Below are 24801 nucleotides of genomic sequence, written 5' to 3'. Positions count from 1 at the left end.
TTACACAGTGTTTCATTTTAATAAGAGCCTCTAGGAATTGGATCTAGCTTGCTGGACAATTATAGCCACTGTTAATAATATTAAAAATTACCCTAAAGCAGAATATACAATATGGCAGAATAGAGAAGAAGCTCTCCTACTGTGTATTGATTCCTAAGCCATGCTTATAGCTGTGTGTGACAGAGATTTACTTCCAAGTGCTCTGCAGCTTTTCCAAGCTGCATTCTGCAAAGAGAACAGCAGGGGGCAACTGTATATCCAGTTCTAAAGCAAGCTGCCCATAAGATTTAATATAGGGAGGTCCTTGGAGTTTTCTCAATACACAGAAGCAGAATTTAGAAGCGCACATTGTATCACTGACAAGGGAAGGAGCTAAACAAGAAGAGAGGAAAATCTATTATTTATTTACTTGCAGATTTGTTTCCCATGGATGACAAAGAAACTTTTATCAGTGTTATTTTCAGACAGGTAAGGCTTAACTGTTTGTGTAATTCCCTTCTAAATCTTTAACTTCGCTTTATTTTCAGCTTTGCAAACCTTTGTCTTTTATGGATGGAAAATAGCCATGTGTCCTGCTACCGGAAATAATTCCTAATGAATATTTATAGAAAAGTCTAGGGACAATGTATATGGATGTACTAGTTTAGATAGGATAGATAAAAATGTAGATAGATAGATAAATAGAAAAGAATACAGCAGCACTCTATAAGAGTTAAGATGTCTGCAAACATTGAATATCAGAAATTTGGGCTGCATTATTGTTATATAGAATATACTTATAAATTGAAGGTACTTAGAGTAGCTCACAAATGGGCCAATTCATAACAGCCCACCAGCCATGACAAGAGGTTCCTTTCTTTGATGGGAACCTAAATCTAATAGATATTAGCTAGATAGATAATAGATATTAGATATTATCAAAGGGAAAAAAAAGCCAGCACTCCATCTTTAAGAAAAAAAAAGTGGACTTATTATGTTTCGTCACCCATAATGTTTTAACAGTGTTTGGGTTCCACACACAATACTGAACTTTTCTTCCACTATAGTTGAATAAACACAAGTCCACTTTTTTACTGAAAGATGGAGTGCTGACCATTTTTCCCTTGCATTATAATTCTCTAGACAACTGAATAATTGTTAGATGAGAGCTCCCACATCACTGTATACCAGTGCAGCTTTAATTAGATAGATAGATAGATAGATAGATAGATAGATAGGAAGATAGATAGATAGATAGATAGGAAGATAGATAGATAGATAGATAGATAGGAAGATAGATAGATAGATAGATAATAGATAGATAGGAAGATAGATAGATAGATAGATAGATAGATAGATAGATAGATAGATAGATAGATAGATAGATAGATAAAAAATCTGCCCACATGGGGTCCACACTGGTAGAGCACTGCTATTTATTTTACTTTTGAATTTGGATAAGAGCACATCCTGCTCGCTGGCATTGGGGCTAAATTTTCTTTGTGAAGTAGTATTAGATTGATAGCTGAATACATTGATAGACATGAGAAGGACAGATTAGATGTTATTATAGGTAGTGTAGTGCGTGCCTATAGGACTACTAATTAAAACCATTTTCAACAATTTGTGAGTTTTGCTAAAATGAAAAAGTCTGATAAACCTAGATCTGATATCTAAGGATAGATAGATGATAGATAGATTAATAGATACATTAATAGATATATAAATAGATAGATTAATGGATAGATGATAGATTAACAAATAGATATATGTGAGATAGATAAATACATAGCTTGATAGATGATATATAGATAAATAGATAGAAAAATAGATTGATAGATAAACAGATACATAGATTAATAGATAGCTAATAGATAAATCCATAGATAGATACGGTAGATAGATAGATGCTCTACCTACAGTAATACATCGGAATTGAAAAACTCCTGATATTCACACTCTTACTGTACATTGTGCCAAAAGGCAAACTTTTCTCTGCTCATCTATATACAGATTGAGTAGTAATGAATACATGGAACTTTGTGGTGAATGTATATTAGTTGCACACTAGTGAAGTAATACATATATACACTACAGTCCTAATTATTGTATACTATCCAGTTTTATTTATGTATCATTATAATTTTTCTTACAGCCAGAGAAAGTATTGGAGGAAATACTTGGTGACATAATCTCTATCTAGATCTCTAGATAATAGATCCCATACTTGTGCCAATTAGTATTACTTTGTTTTGCCTGGAAATACCGATAATAGGATTTGATTATGTAGAGACTTTTAACTACCTGCTACTTAATACAATAAATCGACACCACCACATTTTATATTAATAGGATTATACCATACAGTTCAGTACGGTGTATTGCTTGTGACATCTGACCAGCGTTTCACTGTGACCGTCCTTATATAACACATCGCCCGAGGGGAGAGGTTTATGAGGTTTTCTAAGTGCTAGAATGCTGAGCTCAAATTGTATTAAGTCGCCAAGTGGATTAAATGGGACATTTTTCTTCACATTTGCTTAATGTAATCTGAAGCCTTGTTATAATTATAATGTACAATCTACAAATTATATACAATGTATGTACAAGCTGAGGGGCCACTACAATCCTTCATTATACCAGAAAATCATCTAGGTGCCTGCAGGGTTTATAATGAGTCTGAGATCAGTGTTATATATCATGTATTTATCTGCTGGCTCTCTATGTATCTCATATTTGTGTAAATCTGTATCATATCTCTATCAATCTATTTATCTTGGTCCATCTGTCCCATATCTTGTGTTTACATATCTCATATTTCTATAATTCTATTATTAACCTTTATAGATTTATCATTTCATATCAGTGAATCTGTAACATTTCCAATTCAGGATCTACTAATCAATCTATCTATCTATCAGATCGATCTGTCTATCTAACTATTATATTTCATATGTTCCTACATTATATCTCATATTTATCTTTCTATCTTCCTGTTTATTTAGTCATATCTATCTGTAAAACATATTTGCCTTTACTTTACCCATTTAGCATAGATATAGGTTTTGTCATCCCTACATTAATAGTTAAGATAATGCATATCTATCTATCTATGTATCTATCTAGAAAATAGAAGCATCGCCGTTACAGTATAGGGTGCAAATCTAATTCAGACCTCAACCAGGTCCACAATAGATAATATCCAAGAACAGTAGCACTCCTCCGAAGGGTGAAAACATGAGATATCTTTATTATTGCATATCCAATAGCAACGTTTCAGTTCCTCCTGGAACCTTTTTCAAGCTAGATAAAAGCATCTAATTTTTTCACCTGTTGGAGTTGAGCTGCCGTTCTTGGATATTATCTATCTATCTATCCATCTATCTTCTATTTTCTATCTTCTATCTTTCTATATATCTATTTATTATCTATCTTCTATCTGTCTTATATCTGTCTTCTATCTGTCTTCTATCTATCTTCTATCTATTTTATATCTATCTTTCTATCTATCTATCTATCTATCTATTTTAGTGCTGACACAGAGTGCTGTACTCTTTTGTTTCTGTATCGTGCAGACAGGAGTTTGCACATGTTCACACTTGCTATATTCTGTATAGAGGTGCTAGTACTTTCTTTGCAGTCTACTATTAGAGGTGGAGCTTCTTCCATATTTGGCTGATCTCCTCCTTCCATCGGGCCAAGGCTGTTTTTAATTAGTTGTGGATCACACTTTCCCTTTGAATTTGTAGGCTTTTTGCCCAAAAGAGGGATGTCTGATAAATATTAGGTTTAAGGTTCCATCAAAGAAAGGAACGCCTTGTCGTGGATGGTGGCCTCTTATAAATTGGTCAATTTGTGAGCTATGTACCTTCATTTTATAAAAATATTCTATATAGAAGTAATGCAGTCTAAATTTAATCTATTCAGTGTTTTCATACATCTTAGCATTTACTCAGAGTGCTGCTGTATTCTTATGTATCTATCTATCCATTTAGGTCACCATATATACAGTTAGGTCCATATATATTTGGACAGAGACAACATTTTTCTAATTTTGGTTCTAGACATTACCACAATGAATTTTAAACAAAACAATTCAGATGCAGTTGAAGTTCAGACTTTCAGCTTTCATTTGAGCGTATCCACATTAAAATTGGATGAAGGGTTTAGGAGTTTCAGCTCCTTAACATGTGCCACCCTGTTTTTAAAGGGACCAAGAGTAATTGGACAGATTAAATAATTGTGAATAAAATGTTCATTTCTAGTACTTGGTTGAAAACCCTTTGTTGGCAATGACTGCCTGAAGTCTTGAACTCATGGACATCACCAGACGCTGTGTTTCCTCCTTTTTGATGCTCTGCCAGGCCTTCACTGTGGTGGTTTTCAGTTGCTGATTGTTTGTGGGCCTTTCTGTCTGAAGTTTAGTCTTTAACAAGTGAAATGCATGCTCAATTGGGTTGAGATCAGGTGATTGACTTGGCCATTCAAGAATATTCCACTTCTTTGCTTTAATAAACTCCTGGGTTGTTTTGGCTTTATGTTTTGGGTCATTGTCCATCTGTAGTATGAAACGACGACCAATCAGTTTGGCTGCATTTGGCTGGATCTGAGCACACAGTATGGCTCTGAATACATCAGAATTCATTTGGCTGCTTCTGTCCTGTGTCACATCATCAATAAACACTAGTGACCCAGTGCCACTGGCAGCCATGCATGCCCAAGCCATCACACTGCCTCTGCCGTGTTTTAAAGATGATGTGGTATGCTTTGGATGATGAGCTGTACCACGCCTTCGCCATACTTTTCTCTTTCCATCATTGTGGTAGAGGTTCATCTTGGTTTCATCTGTCCAAAGAATGTTCTTCCAGAACTGTGCTGGCTTTTTTTAGATGTTTTTTAGCAAAGTCCAGTCTAGCCTTTTTCTTCTTGATGCTTATGAGTGGCTTGCACCGTGCAGTGAACCCTCTGTATTTACTTTCATGCAGTATTCTCTTTATGGTAGATTTGGATATTGATACGCCTACCTCCTGGAGAGTGTTGTTCACTTGGTTGGCTGTTGAGAAGGAGTTTCTCTTTACCATGGAGATTATTCTGCGATCATCCACCACTGTTGTCTTCCGTGGGCGCCTAGGTCTTTTTGCATTGATGAGTTCACCAGTGCTTTCTTTCTTTCTCAGGATGTACCAAACTGTAGATTTTGCCACTCCTAATATTGTAGCAATTTCTGGGATGGGTTTTTTCTGTTTTTGCAGCTTTGGGATGGCTTGTTTCACCTGCATGGAGAGCTCCTTTGACCGCATGTTTACTTCACAGCAAAACCTTCCAAATGCAAGCACCACACCTCAAATCAACTCCAGGCCTGTTATCTGCTTAATTGAGAATGACATAACAAAGGGATTGCCCACACCTGTCCATGAAATAGCCTTGGAGTCAATTGTCCAATTACTTTTGGTCCCTTTAAAAACAGGGTGGCACATGTTAAGGAGCTGAAACTCCTAAACCCTTCATCCAATTTTAATGTGGATACCCTCAAATGAAAGCTGAATGTCTGAACTTCAACTGCATCTGAATTGTTTTGTTTAAAATTCATTGTGGTAATGTCTAGAACCAAAATTAGAAAAATGTTGTCTCTGTCCAAATATATATGGACCTAACTGTAAGTACAGTAATAAAATAATTCAGATATAGTATTTTTGAAATCACCACTCTTATTGAACTTTGTTTATTCAAACTATTATTAAGGCCATGTTCACATGATCAATATTTGGTCAGTATTTTACCTCAGTATTTGCAACTCATGAGTGGGTAAAAAATGCAGAAGAGGTAGTATTGACCAAATACTGAACGTGTGAACGTGGCCTTATTATTATTATTTATTTATAAAGCGCCATTGACTCCATGGTGCTGTACCTAAGAAGGGGTTACATACAAAATACAGATATCACTTACAGTAAACAAACTAACAATTATAGACTGGTACAGAGGGAAGAGGACCCTGCCCTTGCTGGCTTACATTCTACAGGGTGATGGGCAAGGAGACAGTAGGTTGAGGGGTTGCAGTAGCTCCGGTGTTGTTGAGGTGGCAGCAGGCAAGGTCATGGCAGGCTGCAAGCTTGTTTGAAGAGATGGGTTTTCAGGTTCCGTCTGAAGGATACAAATGTGGAGGCTAATTGGACGTGTTGGAGCACAGAATTCCATAGGATGAGGGATATTCGGGAGAAATCTTGGAGGCTATTGGGTGAGGAACGAATAAGTGTGGAGAGAAGGAGGTCTTGGGAGGACCGGAGATTATGTAAGGGAATATATCGGGAGATTAGTTCAGATTTGTACGGAGGAGAAAGGTTATGGATGGCTTTGTAGGTAAGTGTTAATAGTTTGAACTGGATACACTGTGCAATTGGGAGCCAGTGAGGGGATTTGCAAAGGGAGGTAGCAGAGGAGTAGTGAGGCGAGAGATGAACTAGTCGCGCAGCAGATTTAAGGATGGACTGGAGTGGTGTGAGAGTGTTAGCAGGTAGGCCACAGAGGAAGATGTTGCAGTAGTCGAGGCGGGAGATGATGAGGATGAGGAAAGATCAGGTGGGGAAGATATGCGAGATGGGGGAAAGATGATGAGTTCAGTTTTGTCCACATTGAGCTTGAGGAAGTGAGAGGAGAAAAAGGAGGATGTGGCTGATAGACATAATGGGATTCTGGACAGCAGAGAGATGACATCTGGGCAAGAGAGATAGATCTGGGTGTCATTAGCGTACAGATGGTACTGGAAGCCATGGGATTTTATGAGCTGTCCCAGGCCAAGGGTATAGATTGAGAAGAGTAGGGGTCCTAGGACAGAGCCTTGAGGGACTCCAACAGAGAGGGGGCGGGATGAGGAGGTAGTGTGGGAGTGGGAGACGATAAGTGTGCGGTTAGAAAGGTATGAGGAGATTCAAGATAGGGCAAGGTTTTTGACGCCAAAGGAAGAGAGGGCAGAGGACAGGTCAAGAAGAAGGAGTACAGAGAATTGTCTGTTAGCTTTGGCTGTAAGTCATTAGTAATTTTGGCAAGGGCAGATTCGGTGGAATGGTGGGGGCGGAAGCCAGATTGTTTGTTGTCGAAGAGAGAGTTAGATGAGAAGTGAGAGGAAAGTTCAGTGTGAATGTGGCCTTAGCGTTAAAGTTGAAATGCAGAGCTCAGTTCAAAGTGGTGAAGAAAGGTCTGGGTCCTGAACACTTGCAGGGTGCTCTGTTTTAATTATTGTTGTTAATATTGTCTCTTTTTTAATTTTTTTTAATACTGTAATATTATTTTTTTATTCTTTCCCATCTATTCTTTTTCTTATGATGTTTAATTCTTTTAAACAAGCAGAACACCATTTTAGATACAGACATCTCGCTGAAGATCTTATTTATTGTGTTGCTCTGTAGAAAATCGAACTCCATCAGTTCTGTCAGGAAACGATGGAAGAAGCAATCACCTTCCATAGGGCTTCCCTCTCAAAACTATTAATTGGAGCCAAAGTATTGTAATATCTAGGTTTCTCCTGCACACCTTTAGCTTACTTCATGTTCTTCTCCCATGTATAGGGATTGGAACTATGATGTTCACATTCCTTGTGCATAAAATTCAGACATTGTCCAGGTTATAACAGTAGTCACATAGAATTAAAGCAAAATCATACATGTTGTTACAAGCCACAGCAATGGCTTATAATAGCTTCTCTGCTAAATTCACACCACTTGTTAGAACCATCTATAAAAAGAAATAATTTTATTTGTGTCATTAACCAATTCACAAAATTGTTTTTTAAAATCCAAAAAGGTGAAATTTGTGTTTTGGCAAATCATTGCATCTCTCGGTAAAAAAGAACAGGATTTAACGAGTACAGCTATTACCGTAAAGTTAATGAGTGACAAATCTTACATCCATTGCTTAGTGAACGAGGCCGCCAACATTTTATTTCTTATCATTGGATTAATTTTTACTGAGTCTACTGCAGTTACTTTCATTTTTATATACACTACTCACACAGTACTGACAAAAAGTTAGGAATATTTGGCTTTCGGGAGAAATTTCAGGATGATCCTAAAATGCACTCTAATTTTTTCTGGTGAACTTAATGTGATCATCTCTAAACTTTTAAATACACATGTCCAACTGTTCAGTGTTTCAGTAGTTTTTCACAACTTGCTGTTCTGTAAGAAGGAGCTTAAAGGCAAAATTCACAACAGGTGTTGGATCCATGAATCGCCTAATTAATTTCGGGGTTCACTTAGAATTGGTATTTAAACAGTCCTCCTCATCGTGCTGTTCACATTTTCACATCATGAGACCAAGACGACACTTAACAATTGATCAACAGTACATCACCATTGCGAGGCTTCAAGCAGAATGTTCTCAGACAGAAGTGACCACTGAGCTGAGAGTGTCACAGAGTGTCATCAGCAGGTTGCAACAGAGAGACTGGAAGAGTCACAGAAAGGCAGAGAAGTGGATGTCCTTTGCTCACATCCCACACCGAAGACCATTTCATGGTGAACAATGCCCTTCGGGACTGGATGATGTATGTCACACAACTCCAGGCACATTTAAGGGAGGTGAGAGGCACCCAAGTGTCACATCAGACCATTTGAAACTGTTTACATCAGCGTGGGCTGCGTGCTAGATGACCTGCAAGAGTACCTGACCACGCCACCAGGCACAGGTGTCACCGTCTTGCATGGGCCAAGGAGCATCTACACTGGACGAGCGACCAGTGGGCTTCAGTGCTGTTCACTGATGAAAGTCAATTCACACTGAGCAAAAATGATATCCGCCAACAATGTTGGAGACATCAAGGAGAGTGCTTTGCATTAGCCACTGTTGTCACCACATGGACCTTTGGTGGTGGTGGTATTGTAAGGTGCCTCAGCGAGGTAGTCATGGGCAAGCTGTAGCCCCTGCTCGCTCTGGCACCCTGCAGACAATACGTGTCCTCCCTCTGATGTGTGGCTGTGTATGTGGTGCTCTCCACTTACTTCCAACCATCAAATCGCGGCTGTCTCCAGGCATTTCTCTTCTGGGACCAGGGCAGCAATAAATTCAGAGGACACGAGGTTCTTAACCATAACTTGGACTTTACTTGGGGAAGAGGAGTATGTACAATATTTACAGGCAGATATAATGGATAAGGCCCAACAGGTTATTATCTCCCTCACAGGCGCTGGCAACATCTTCAGCCCTGGTTCCCTCTTTAAGTGAAGCATCTCTGTAACTCTAATCTCTAGCCCAATAACTGCAATAACAACAGTGTTCCGGATCCAATATCTCCCCCAAGTCTTAGCCTGGAGTCCTATTTATCTTCCTCTGCTACCTGCAGACTAGAAGTGCCCCGGGTCCTCAATACCTCCGTTGAGTTTCTCCGGCCAGCCAACAGAACTCTTGCGTAGGGAGACTTTTGCACTATTGATCCCACTGTCTGAGGGTATGGAGCTCCCGTCTACCCTAGCAGCCACCATATATTCAGGCTGCCCGTATGGTTCACTGTCCTATCTCTTACTATTCATCACTTCCTGCTTCTGGAAACTAAGCTGAGATTTTCCTGATGTGCCCACTCTCTGTGGGCTGTCATCACACACCTTTAACCCCTTCACTGTCTGCAATACTGCTGGCAGACTCAACCTGACATCTGCACCCGGGACAGTGGCATCTTGTGGCCGATTACAAGTACTGCAGCCCACAAGGAATTATGTCAGGAACAAGCTCTATAAACACTCGAGGCTTGATCAGGGCACTAAGTTCCCACCTCTACTCTACTGACTGGACCACTCCAGCTAACCCCCTTAGCTCGGCCTAGCAACAGTTCAGAGAGGTCTAACTCTGGGAACATTCCTTGTTTTAACTACATCAGTGCCGAAGGAAGGCTAGGTCCTTCCCCACTATTACAGTATTACAGTGTGGGCAGGTGTGTTAAGTCAATACAGTACTGTCCTAAACTTTGTCAATGGTATAGTGACATGTAATAAAGATTTCTTTCTTACCCACTGGCATCCGGACAGTCTGCCCATACTACTAGAATAACGTCATTCATTAATCCAGTCATTGTGCCTCTGCATGAACAACACAGACTTAATTTCATCTCCATGGACAACAATGCTCCAGCTCATCGAGGTCGCATCATTAGGGAATGGGTGCTGCAGACTGGGGTACCTCAAATGGAGCAGCCTGCACTTTTTCCAGATCTGAATCCCATAGAAAACCTATGGGATCAACTTAGTCGCTATGTAGTGGCTTGTAACTCTGTACCCCAGCACCTCAATTACATGAGGGCCGCCCTTCAAAAAAAGTGGGATGCCATTCCTCAGCAGACAATAACTCGACTTGTGAACAGCATGAGATGTGGTTGTCAAGCTGTAATTAATGCTCAAGGCCACATGACAAGTTATTGAGACATTGACATTTTTTGTTGTGGTATACCCACCACTGTTATTGTCATTTGTTTCAATAAATTGTTCGAGATGAGGAAATCACCATTGCATGCTTCTACTTAAATGCCCTACTTTCATGATAAAATATCAGTGTAGAGTGAACTTTTTTCATTTTCTATAAATTCCGCCCGAAAGCTAAATATCCCTAACTTTTTGCGAGTAGTGTATATGGTCGAAGCTAATTTAGGGGCTTAAGATTTTTTGATTTATTACGTCCTAGAAAAACAAATGACAAAGATTGAAACATACAGTTGCAATCAAAATTATTTGACTCCCATTGCAGATTTGGATTATTAGCAAAATGTACAAACTTTCTGCTGTTTGCAATAAACTAATCAAACAAGAACAATTTAAATAGCTGAACGCAACTAATATGAGAGATTTCACTAAATTCGGCAAAGAATTACGCTTTTAATGATTACTTCAGTCTTAGAATTATTTCCCCATTCATGACAAGCATATTTTACTATTTAGTAGAGCACCTCTGGCTGTTATGACCTGCTGCAAATGTGATAGCCAAGCACTAACTTCTGGCAGCGTACCCAAGGAATCTTAACCCACTCCTCAAGATCATTGACCTTCAATTCACTAATATTCTTGAGTTTCCGTACCTACTCCAGAATCTTGCAGGAAATCAAGGCTTGGCAGACTTTGAGGAATCCTTGGGATCATTTTCTTATTGGAAAGTCTAATGAGGCCCTAGCTTCAACTTCCTCATAGAAGGCAGGATGTTTTCCCCTAGGATTTCTTTACACCTGATTGAATCCATCTTCACCCTACATATTGCAGATTTTCAGAGGCCAAGGAAAAATGGCATTTTGTGTAGAATTTAGAGAAACCACTTGTTATATTAGTTGAGTTGAGCTACTTAAAAGGAACCTATCACTAGGTTTTCCTCATATAAAGGACGGCAACCACCATTAGAGCCTTTTTTTTTTACAGCATACTGGTATGCTGTAAAAACAATCCCCAATCCTACGTCATCCAAACAGTGTCCCCTATCACGCTCCTGTGCAAGTGCACTTCTATCTGCCCAGCTGAGGGCAGAGCAAAGTACTGTAATGCACATGCTCTGGCTTTACTTCCGGGTCATCGGCATTCTTCAGCCTTTCCTTGGCACATGGGCGCTACAGTACTTACTCTGCCTCGGCGGGGCAGAGAGAAGTGTACCTGTGCAGAATCGTGATGGGGGACACTGTGTGGATAACATAGGACTCATCATCTATACAAAGCAGTGAAGGAGGACGGCAATCATAAGAAGAGAGGAGGCACTGGATCAAGACCTGTGATGCCCATTGGACCGGACTGCACCATTTGAAAGTACAATAAATGGTCTTTTTTTGGATCTGCAGACTGAATTGGGACTATTTTACAGCATTTCAGTATGCTGTAAAAAAGACCCTAATGCTGGTGGTTGTACTTTATATGGGAAAAGCCTGGTGCAGGTTCCCTTTAGATTGTTCTTGATCTATTATAACTATTATTAGAAACTTAGTACATTTTGGTATTAAATCTAAGTTGCACAGGGAGTTAAATAATTTTGATTGCAACTGTATAAATTCAAACCTATTCATTTGTTTGCCCGTAGAAAGAAACTTATTTTGTGCTATGGCAAATGATCCTGTCTCATATGAAGACAATGTTTAATAAAAATGTTACTCTACATTCTAATAGGAGTTTTAAACGCCGATTAGGTTTTTCTTTCCATAAAAGTAGAAATCCCTTTAAAGGGAATCTGTCACCCTGTGGGAGATTTGAGACCTCTAATATGGGCATACAGGTTATAGAAAAGTAAATCTATACATACCTGTATGTGCAGAGTGCAGAGACAAACGGGGCCGGGAGGAAACAAAGCGCTCCTGATTTGAGCATCGCATTGCGCATGCGCAGGAAATGAGCTGGGCCAGTGCATGTCACAGGTCCCTGTAACGTGCGGGGGAGGGGGAGAACATGCTAAATAAGCAGATAGGCTGGGATTTCTGGGCTAACTAAAGAGATAGGCGAGGATTTCTTGGCGTCTGAGGGACGCCCAGCATGTGAAAGCAAATTTTATAAAACTCCATTTCACTGCAAGCAGACCCCTACTATGGGCCATACAGATATGTATAGATTCACATTTCTATAACCTGTATGCCCATATTAGAGGTCTCAAATCTCCCAGGGGGTGACAGATTCCCTTTAAGCTGACATTTTTTTTCTTTATCTGTTATAGGAAAATGGACGTAAAATATTATAGTATTTGAGTTGCATAGAAACGTAGCTTGCTATATCAGTAACTTGTATTTTTCTTTTACTTATGATTATAGGTGATAAATGTAGTTAACTGATGATTTTTTTTTACAGATTATCTTCAGATCAGAACTTGTATCTCTGGTATTTCTCATGACATTCACTAAAGATATGATCTGGAATTTCAAGACTACTCCCAATCATCTTTCATCTCAATCGAAGTGACTACTTGTGTCTTCTTCAGCCAATTGTCCATACACTAAGTGTTGCTCCCATGATGTCTCTGACTATGGATTACAACAAAAATTTAACCCCCTTACCAGATTACAACTACAGTGACTATGAATTAGACGATGAAGATGTCACCAAAACCAGGACTTTTTACGCTGCTAAAATAGTCATCGGGGTGGCTCTTGTCTGCATTATGCTGATTTGCGGCATCGGGAACTTTATATTTATTGCAGCACTGGCAAGATACAAAAAGCTCAGAAATTTAACTAATCTTCTGATAGCCAACCTGGCCATTTCCGATTTCATCGTAGCCATAGTTTGCTGCCCTTTTGAAATGGACTATTATGTTATAAAGCAACTTTCTTGGGAGCATGGTCACATCTTATGTGCATCTGTAAATTACTTAAGGACTGTTTCACTCTATGTCTCGACCAATGCTCTGCTGGCAATAGCTGTTGACAGGTAGGTCCTACCCATCTTTTCTACAAGCTTTACCCATGTGCTCAAGAGTAATAATCACATTAGGATTTTAAAACTGTACTTGGATCTTCTCTAAAGAGGTATACAAGACTACTTAATTTTTATATATTCCATTAACTCCAAAGACATACTGACAGGTTATTTAGATTGTGAGCCCCAATGGGAACAGCGATGATAATGTCTGTAAAGCGCTGAGGAATATGTTGGCGCAATAAAAGCAAGTAAAATAAATAGGTTATATGGACATAATGGAGGGACATTTTACCTGTTTGGGATTGCCCTCTATTAGGCAAAGTGCAGACGAGCATATATTTTCTTATCTCAGAAAATCGGATCAATTATGCTAATCACACTCTGATCAGACTGATCACAGTCTGATCAGAGTGTGATCCGATGCTCTCAGATGAAGAAAAGATGGAGAAAAAAAATTCTCCATGTTCTTCATTGTGTCAGTCCGTGGAAATCAGACACACTCAGATGTCAAGGGATTATGTGTATATTCATTCGTACAGTCACTATACACGATACAATCACTATACAAAACAACTTAATCTCATTAGATAATGTTGTAAATAGATAATTTGTAAATCTTTTTAAAAAATCTGTTCCCTTAAACCCGAAGAATCACTTTGAAGTGACGACCTCTCTCTGTCTCCCTTCTTTCTCACTTGCTGTCCACCGTCTGTTGTTAAAGAGAATCGGTCAACAGCTTTTTGCTATTTAATCGCAGAGCAGCTTGATATAGGTAGAGATTTCAGTGCCACTTATCTTTTTGCTTGTTGTAGTTTCAATAAAAATCAGTTTATCAGCAGAAGATTATCACTAGAGGACTATTTGTGTTGTGCCATGCGTAACCCCACCCCAACCACTCATTGGCAGCTTTCTGCCTATGCACAGTGTACACAGAAAGCTGCCCATCAGTGGTGGGGGTGGGATTACACAGGGCTCAGCATTTACTAGATCTGCAGTAGAGAAAATAGTGATTTTATTAAAACTGCATAAAGCTGACTAGTAATTTATACATCCCAGGGTCTGTGTCCCTACGTAATGCTGCTCTTACATTACAGAACAAAAACCTGATTACAGATTCCCTTTAAGTGTAATCTGTCATAAGCAGCCGAGACACAGAAACAGATTACAAGAAGTGAGGATGGATCTTTCTCCCTTTACTTGGAGTGGGAGCAGCTCTTTATTTTGCTTCTTCTCCGCTCCTGTCTGTCAAATTGCATAGCAACATAACAGAGAGTTTGGCTTTCAGTTCAAACCAGGCATGTCTTTGGACACTGGCAGGAGCAGTGCATGATGGGAAGGGAGGGAGATGGAATTTCCAGCACCTGTAATGCTAACAGAATGCTAAAAAGAAGACTCCCGCCAAAAAGAGTGGATAGCAAGTTACAAAACGTGAGAATCATTGCCCCTAGTGACATCCTTTTGTTCCCTAGTTTGATACTTTCCGATGCAGTATGACACGCCACAGAGCTCCCCTCCACACAGTATTATATTCCCATAATATGATGCCCCAACTGTGTCCCCCAATACAATATAATACCCCCAGTGCCCCAGTACCATATGATGCACCCACAGAGCCCCCTAATCCTGTAGGCTGCAACCACAGTGCCCCCAACACAGTATGATGCCCCCAATGTGCCCCCAATGCAGAATGATGCCCTCAATATTGTACAGTGTCCCTCTTTCCCTCACATTATCAGTGACTGACAGTTATCTCTGTAAGCATGCTTATAAAAAGAAAGCTGTCAGTCACTGATAGGACCGCCCACTGACCAAAAATCACAGAAAGAGAAGAATATTGGATAGTCAGTAAATTTAAAGAGTAGAGGTTTAAATGATTAAAACCACAGGTTTTCTGACAAAGCTAAACATTAGTCTCTATAACATGGTGTCTACAGATTGGACAGCATTTTCATGGTGACAGGTTCCCTTAAAAGGGGCGAATGACATTAGAAAAAGGGTTTGTTTGGTTTTTTGTCTTTTATCCAAGGGGTAATGTTTCTCCTTGCAGAGAGTGCCATGTTAAGCAAAGTACTGAAGGGGTAACGATATTTACTCCGAAACACATTGTCTGCAAATTGAGATTCTGGTTCTGGCTTTTATCCTAAGTCATGTGACAAGGCTCATTAAAGGGTCGATATTGACTTTTAGGATTGCTACTTCCTAAAGGTGGCACTAGAGTTCTAGTCCTCTTCCATTGTTTTTGTCTTGAAACAGTGCCATTGATGGTAAAATGGTTTTGTCTGGTATTGCAATTTAACCCCGTTCACTTAAATAGAGATTAACTGGATTGTCAGTCAAAATTCATTTTGTGAATTTTCTGAAAATAGCCGACCTTTATTCTTCTATTTCAAACAACATGTTATATAAAATCTGTCATCCGGAAATGATCTATAGTTTAAATAATGTTTTTTTACATTCATACTGCATACTCCCAGGCAGAACCCATCTAGTGGACGAATACTCGCTCAATGCAAGCGTATTGAGTGAGGCCGTGCACATCTAGTGGGCACGGCTTCGCCATTAGAAGTGTATTGAGCGAGGAGGCGCCCACTAGACGGGTCCTGCCCAGGAATATGCATATCGCATACATGACCTCCGTTCCTGGGACAGAGAACGGCGAATCATTACAGTGCACACTGCATGCGATGGGAGGATTCATAAGTATGCAGTCACACAGAGTGACTGCAGACTTTTCATTTTAGACTGGACAACTCTTTTAAGACTTCTATTTGCGCTAATTTTTCTTATTTTTCTTAGAAATTATCCAATAAATCAAATGAAATCTACTCTCATGAACTTAATGATAATGCTTTCTCTATCACTGCATAGTGAAAAGTGACCAAATTAAATCTGCAGATACTTATTTACTATCTTTACACTTTTACGTTCATGTAGAATTGACAATCATTCCTAAATTCCTGTACAGTCTGTAAAAAGAGAGCACTTTTTTTCCAGAACCCATGAAAGAAATAGATGATTTTCTGGAGGCTGGTGTCACTTAAATAGGTCAATGCCATTGTAATCATTGGAGATGTGCAAATCAAATTCTCCTCGAGTTTACAAAAAATGTATTTGCCAGATTGTGAATTTATTTTCCAATTAGCTGAAGATTAACTGGTGAACCTTTTGCTTGATTAAAGAGAAACAGGAAGGTGTTTTAAATGATCTTATACTGGCCTTCCTGTATCTGTACAACCCATGCTGATCCTTCCATTGGTTCTTCTGTCTTTCAACTTCTATTTTCTATCTTCGTTCTGGGCCTTTCACTCACCTCCATCAATGGGTTTTCCATTGAATAAGCCTCATGCCATCATATGTGAATCATGACCGATGTGACAACATGGAGCCTAGTGAATGGAATTTCTGGATGGAAGTGACCTGAGCACAAGAATGAAGAAAGAAGATAGAAGAGCCATTCAAAGGACCAGCATAGGCGGGTCAGGTACAGGGAAGGCTCAGGAGAGGTGCATATAAAAAGGTTTTTAACTTTCCCAGCCATTTCAATTTGCATCTAATTTGTTTGATGCAAATCTAATTTTCTCCTTAATTTAGAAAATCTTCGTTATTCGAATTTCAGGGAATTCGCTCAACTCACTCAAATCAGTATATGGAGCTACAAACGTGGTTTATAATCTTTATTAGTCATTATGATTTTTCATTTTGGCCATAAAAAATCTTGATAGTCTTAGATGAGTTGTCCAGAAAAGGAAGAAAATTTCAGGTTGGCAACTCGAACTTTATGTATTTCTTTGTGTCTTCCTTTTCTATTCATTTTTAAACTTCTATACCATCTCATTTTTGCTATAACAGTGAGCAGGGCAATTTAGCTGGAAAAGTAAATGGAAGCATTATTCAGTATGTTAAGCAATGAAATGAACAGAGCTTTCATGCTTCATGAATAGCAATATGGAATTACTAGTAATATTGTCATTTACAAGATTACGGTACTTTACTTTTGATCCATAAAAATAATTCAAGGTCATTTAAACAGAATATATGGGATTTAAATAAAAAATAGGCTTCTTTGCTTTCAATAGAACATTTACTGCTTTACATCTTTGTGCTTTCATACTTTAGTGATTGATTAAAAAATATTTTGATGGGTTTTTTTTACAGTATTTTCCTGTTTTTTAGCAAACTTTATACTGTATTATGCCAATTCACACAATTCCGCTAAGTGACTCGAAATTTTTACAAGTTACATGATCATTCCGTTTGTAGTGTTTACCTCTGACCCCTTTATGACTATTAGTATGCCTTATTACAGCAGCCATTAATGGACTTTATTCTAAAATACCACATCATTTTAATATAAAAGCTGAACAGGAAATCATGCAACCATGACTCGGGAGCCTGGCTGTCAGAAACAGCATTTTACCACGAATTAGAATTGAGTGAATGATTTCCAAGACCTTGGTCTAGTGGCCACATCAGTACTCCATGGTAGGCAGAGCATCACGAATTTCTTACTACCTGCCAGCATGTGAACTTTGGACTACAAAGGTCATGGTGTTGCAGTGTCCTTCTAATCTGAAGAGGTACTAGAACCCCAGGGCACCTCTTTCTGACAGTAGGAAGTATGCAGTGCTCTGGTTCGGCTGCCGTAGAGTACTGACATGACTGCAGGGCCAGGGTCCTGCATATCATTTTTCTCAACTCCTCTGCTTTATATGCAATGAAGGCAGCTGCAGCTGTACTAAAAAGTGTTTTCATTGATCCCAGTGGCCATGATCCCAGCCCAATCACATGTGCAAGTGGCTGGGTCTAACTAATAATTTCTACTTATCAAAGCAGAATGTCAGAATAAAATATGATTTTTATTATATATTTTTTATTTTACTCTGTTAAAACAATGGTTTGATCATGATGAAAAAGGTGAAAAAGGTATTCTGTTAGAACTTAATAATGCAATATTTGTTGATGTAAAAATCTGAATCATTGTACTTGTTCCTAAAGCTTGGTGTAAAAATTTATGGAGTTTGAAAAAAACGATAGCATTTGAACAAACTTTTTAGCATGTGTGTACGTATTCCATGTGCCACCCAATCGGAGCCAGTTTTAGACAAAGTGGGGCCCTGGGAAAAAGTTAAAAGTGGGGACCCAAATGCTAACATATTGAACCATCACACAGAAACATTTACATGAGAGAGTTAAACGAGCATGATCGACAATATTCACTTCATTCGGTGCTTGTTTACAGGCCTCTTTACACAGGCAGACAGAGAATAATTGGCACAGAAGATCACTAATAGATCAATCAGTCCCCATAAAGTATCATGTTATCAGCAGCACATCTCCAGTTTACACCAAGCGATATGATACTGAGAACAATGATTTTTGGTCTGCATAAACAATCTATTTGCCAGATGCATGAGCATCATATTGCTCATTCGTTGGGCGATTGACATGTTTACACCTCTGAACTCTTGTCTGTGCTGCTGGTATTTGTAAATGTGGATGCTACACACACATACAATGTTACATAAACACTATATGTTATGCACACAAATATATGCACTGGATGTAACACACACACTTGTATACACAGAGCACATACACACACGTACTGTATACATAAAGCACATACATACATACATATATGTGTGCACAGAACTTATACATAAACATATTTTTACACAGAAGACATACATGCACGTATACACAGAGCACATACATACGTACACACACAAACATGTATACAGATAGCCCAGAAATACACACATGTGTACACCAAACACATACGTCACATACAAAAATATGGGAATAAACAGAGCACATACAAACATATGTATATGTGGCACCCTGCTGTTCACAGGTACCACAGGACCCAGGGTGCATGGATGGACTTCTCCACAAGAGGCCCTCATTACATACAAACACCTCTACCCTTCCACCTCATACCACCAGAGGGAGCCCGTTAGGGATATATATATATGGAGGGTGGAGTCAGGCAGTTCAGTTAGTCAGTCAGACAGAGTCAGAGAGTCTGAGAGCGTGCTGACGCTGAGAGCAGCGAAGACGCAGCACGTCTGCTGCTGTGTTCTGAGGGCCTGAGTGTGGCCGACGGCGAGGAGGAGAGGAGAGAGGAGTTGAGGGGGCAGAGGAGCATCATAGGCTCACCCCGAATATACAAACCGGACACCGGGTCCGTGCCTACAGGGTCCTTTATACCCAGTAGGGATTACCGGCATACCAGGAGGACTACAAGTCCCTGGCCGACCTGAAGCTAAGCCCTTAACAGGATCAGGAACCACGAAGGCCCCAGCGTTACCAGGGATAGTGGTTGCCAGCAGAAGGTCCTACTACCAAGCGACAGGTGAAGGAACAGAACGACACATAACCTAGGCCCAGTTGCAGGCTGGCCAGGAGCATACAGAGAGGCAGACACGGACCAGGAGGCCTTATACCCGCTCACTGTCCTGAAGTGCACCCATCCTACTGAGTACCCTGGACCGTACCTGACATCCGCACCAGTAAAGGTATTGAAGCGAATCCCCTGTCTCTGTCAGTTACTCCTGCTGCGCCATTCCGCCTGCACTACAGGTCCCAGCATCACCACGCACCATCAAACTCTACCCTGCCCTGAGGTCTGCTCCACCTGTGGGGAGCCGTTCCATCCCAGGTGCCTTATCAATTGCCTCAGAGGTCTGCAGCAGCGCTGGTACAAATTACCAGAAACCACAGGTGGCGTCACGATCGAACTACAAACCCCATATAAACTCCCCCCCCCTTTTAGTTGACCACCCTGGGCCATAGACCGGGCCAGCCACTGTGACAGATCCCCCTTTACCCCAGCATCTATCAGCCCAGACTCCGAGTACCCCATTGCCCTGGGGGCGCGTCATCTCTGGCGTCACGAACAGGATTTCGTGCCCGTTGCCACCGGGTACTGTGTGCCGTATTTGAACTGTGTTTTAACTGTGGTGAACATTGCCGCCATTACCGCGTCACCGTGTGAGAAGAAGAGGGGCGTAACCGCGGGAATTGGAGAGGCGTGACTGCTAGAAGCGCGTGAATCTCAAGCCCCGCCTCGCGCTCTGGCACAGCACCAGGAAGCATCAGGTCCTGGAAGGAAACCGTCGTCTGCGGAGCTGCGGCCTACCCGATTAAAGGAACAGGAGGTAGGCTACGGTTCACTAGGGGGGCGGAACCATGGCCGACGACCAGCAAGATGCCGGAGCACCGGATAACGCTCTCGATGCTCAACTTGCACCCGGCGCTGCACAGGCCGAAACGGCCGCACACCCAGCAGGGGTCGTGACTCCGTTGATACCCATGGCCCTGCCGTATATCCCTGGAGCAAAATGGCTTCCCCAGTATGATGGCAAACCAGACACCCTGTCTGGATTCAAAAGGAAAATATGCGGTGTACTGGATATGTACTCAATGACTGGTAAACAGAGAGCCGCTGTTGTGCTGGGACAATTGACTGGTGCCGCAGAGCGGGAAGTTGAAACCTGGCCAGTCGCAGACCAGGAATCAGTATCCATTATCTTTAAGCTGTCTTTGAAAACCGCACTGAGACAGATCTCCGGATGAGGTTCTACCACTGCACCCAGAAACCTGAGGACAGTATCCGGGACTATGCCTGGCGCTTACAGGAAGCCTTGCGGGCCCTGAAACAGGTTAGTCCAGCCAGCATACAAGATGAGAATAAAATGCTGACAGAACAATTCATCCGGGGGTTGAGGTCCCAGGAGGAGAGCAGAACCGTACGGTGGTGGGCCTTTGAACATCCAAATGCCACCTTTGACACCCTGAAGGACATGGCTATTAAGGGCCTTCAGCCCCTGGAAACATCAGGGACTGCTATCCAGCATTACCAGGGTGGGGCCACTCCAGTGCCCGCAGCACCCACTGCTCCTTCATTAACGGCTGAAGCAAAGATGCAAACAGTGACCCTAGTGAGCTGGACAGCCTGCGATCTGAAGTGCGTCAGCTAAGTAAAACCCTGGCCACTGTCCTGAGCACCCTGCATCTACAGACGGGGCCTGAGCCGGAAGGAAGGATCCTACTTGCCGACAGTCCTGAGGATGTCCCCTGGATGAGGAGAAGAAGGAGGACAACGCCACCCCGTAGGAGGACAATGCCACCCCGTGGGAGGACCAACAACCAACGTCGCCCTCCAGGAGACTTCATCTGCTACCGTTGCCACAAGGCAGGCCACACCGCACGGAACTGTCCTTTAAATGGGCAAACCCTGGGGCCAAGGGCCGACACCCAGGAGTAAATCAACCAGGCCCATCAAGCTGGTATCACCGGTTCGTAGGAGGAAGGCCTTTCCTGTCAATCGTGCTGGGCGTCATAGCATTACTGGACACCGGCTCACAGGTAACCATCATACCTGATGTCCTCTACAAAAGGTACTGGTCCATAGATAAACTCCACCCACCAGCCCCGAACCTCTCTGTGTATGCCTCTAACGGCCTTCCTCTTAACCTAGTAGGGGTTAAGGACGTGACAGTGAAGGTGGGGAGAGTGGAACTAAATGACCAAGGACTAATTGTCATAGAATCTAACCCTGGTGATACAGACTCGTATATGATACTTGGTACAAATATTGTTGGTAACTGTTTGGGATAAGTGTTGTTTTTACTCCAACAGATTGCTGACACTGCCAAACCAGGGCAGAGGAAGGTGCTCCAGAGAGAGATTCGAGCCCTCCTGTACCAGCAACAGGTAAAGCTAACAGGTGGTGAGATTGGTAATGTACGGGTGACAGACCCGATACCCATTGTGATTCCCCCAATGAGTGAAATGCTGATTTGGTGTAGGGCAGCAATAGGTCTCAAGGGACAGAACTACCAGGCGGTAGTGGAGCCCCTTAGCTCAGAGCACAGACCTACACTCTTAACTGCTAGAGCGGTAGTTGATGTACGCAATGGAAGGGTACCTTTACGTCTCCTAAATTGTGGGGAGGAGGAAGTTAAATTGCCACGATACGCCACTGTTGCCAGATTATATACTGTAAATAATGATGCCATACACACAGTGGAATCCTTCACCCCACCAGATACAGTGGAGGACAATGACTCCGAAGCTCAGCTGGAGGATTGGTGTCAACAGCTCCATGTTGGGACTGACGCCACTCCTGTCCATCAGAAACACAGTGTTTACAGAGTGGTTCAGGAATATGAACAGGTGTTTAGTAAGCACCCACTTGATTTTGGAAGGGTTAAAGGGGTACAAATTCACATATCCCCCCGGTAACCATCCACCCATTAAAGAGCGTTACAGACCCATACCACCAGCACATTACCAAAAAGCCAAGGAAATGTTGCATGATATGAAAAAGGCAGGGGAAGTAAAGGATAGCTGCAGCCCTTGGGCAGCTCCCCTGGTCCTGGTCAGAAAGAAGGATGGTAGCATGAGGATGTGTGTAGATTATAGACAAATTAATCGCATAACACATAAAGAGGCATACCCTTTGCCCCATATAGAGGAGTCCCTGGCTGCACTAAAATCTGCCAATTACTTCTCTACATTGGATCTCACTAGCGGGTACTGGCAAGTCTCTGTTGGTGAGGAAGACCGGGAGAAGACGGCCTTCACCACCCCGATGGGACTGTGCGAATTCAACAGTATACCGTTTGGACTCTGCAACGCCCCTGGAACGTTCCAGAGGCTGATGGAGTGTTGCTTAGGACACCGGAACTTTGAGACAGTGCTGCTGTACCTGGATGACGTTATTGTGTACTCGAGGACGTATGAAGACCATCTTAAGCACCTGGCGGAGGTATTTGAAGCATTGTCCCGGTATGGGATGAAACTAAAACCTTCTAAATGCCACTTGCTCAAGCAGAAGGTTCAGTACCTGGGACATGTAGTCAGCTCGGAGGGAGTAGCACCAGACCCGGAGAAGGTCACTGCCATCCAGAAGTGGCCTGAACCGAGAAGCATCAAAGAGGTACGGCAATTCCTGGGACTGGTCGGGTACTACAGGAGGTTCATAAAGGACTATACCAAAAAGGTAGCACCTCTACAAGACCTCCGGGTAGGACAGTCCAAAAGAGGAAAGAGTCCCCCATTCCAGTGGGGCAAAGAGCAGGCTGAATCCTTTGCAGTAATGAAGGAAATCTTGACTGGTGAAGAAGTCCTGGCTTACCCTGACTACAGCCAGCCTTTTCTGCTGTACACCGACGCCAGCAACGAGGGACTGGGAGCTGTGTTGTCCCAGAAGCAAAATGGCAGAGAGAAGGTAATTGCGTATGTCAGCAGGAAGCTTCGCCCTACTGAGAGGAACCCGGAGAATTACAGCTCCTTCAAGCTGGAGTTCCTGGCCTTGGTCTGGGCTATCACTGAACGATTCAAGCATTACCTAGCCTCAACTAAGTTTACAGCTTTTACTGACAACAATCCCTTGACACACCTGGAAACAGCCAGGTTGGGAGCCATGGAACAGCGTTGGATGGCCAGACTGTCAAATTATCAGTTCACCATCAAGTATCGGGCAGGTCACAAGAACACCAATGCTGATGCCCTGTCAAGGATGCCTCACCAGTCAGACACCGAGGATGAAGTGGATGATTTAGAGGAAGTTGAATTACCTGCTTTCCACCGAAGCGGAGTGGTCCACGAGCAACACACTACCAGAAGATGTCATGGAAGGACGCTGAATCCTCTACCCCACCACAGTTGGAAGGAAACCCAGGACAGTGACCCGGTTGTCAGCCTCATTAAAAGACTGATCACCCAGGAAGGTTCTCACCTGGAGAAGGATGCTCCCCCACAAGCCAAACACCTGTGGAATGAAAGAAGCCGGCTGTTCATCTACAGAGACAAGCTGTGCAGAAGATATGTCAATCCCAAGACCCATGAAATGGTGTGGCAGATTGTTGTACCCAGGATGGATATCCAGATGGTGTTAGAGGTCTACCACGATCAAGCAGGTCACTTTTGCTGGAAGAAGCTGGAAACCCTGCTGAAGGACCAGTTCTATTGGGTTGGAATGCGGAGTTCCATAGAGAGGTGGTGCCGGAATTGTGGGCTCTGTAGCCTCAGAAGAAAAGCCTACGGCAGCCAGAAAGCACCCTTGCAGTCCATCAAAACAACCGAGGCCCTGGAGATTGTCGCTCTGGATCACGTCAAGCTGTCACCCAGCAGGTCAGGCTATTCCTATGCACTGACCATGGTGGATCATTATTCCCGGTTCCTGGTGGTAGCCCCTGTCAAGGATCTGACAGCAGAAACTGCAGCAAGAACATTCCAAGCATACTTCTGCAGGCCCCATGGATACCCAGACAAAGTGCTGACGGATCAAGCCCTGCCTTTGAAGTCGAGCTGTTTAAAGAATTCTGTCATCTGTACGGACGCAAAAAGATCTGGACTACGCCGTATCACCCTCATACCAATGGTTTGTGTGAGAAAATGAACAACATCGTCATAGACCTGCTGAAAACCTTACCCTTGGAAGAAAGGAACTAGT

The 24801-nt window shown here is 42.0% G+C and overlaps 1 protein-coding gene across 1 annotated transcript in view; it reads left to right on the top strand.

The window, feature by feature from the left end:
• The first annotated feature begins 312 nt into the window (after nt 1–312).
• Nucleotides 313–24801, top strand: part of PROKR1 (prokineticin receptor 1) — a 33570-nt gene continuing 9081 nt past the window's right edge. The window contains exons 1-2 of the mRNA XM_073672190.1: nt 313–468; nt 12768–13346. Coding sequence (XP_073528291.1) covers nt 12928–13346 — 419 coding nt within the window. The 5' untranslated portion in view covers nt 313–468; nt 12768–12927. The remainder of the gene's footprint in view (nt 469–12767; nt 13347–24801) is intronic.

This window comes from Phyllobates terribilis, unplaced genomic scaffold, assembly GCF_046119375.1.
Source record: "Phyllobates terribilis strain yellow unplaced genomic scaffold, ASM4611937v1 Scaffold_3__8_contigs__length_932513732, whole genome shotgun sequence".
In the NCBI taxonomy this organism is placed as follows: Eukaryota; Metazoa; Chordata; class Amphibia; order Anura; family Dendrobatidae; genus Phyllobates; species Phyllobates terribilis.
This window is presented reverse-complemented; position numbering and strand designations above follow the sequence as displayed.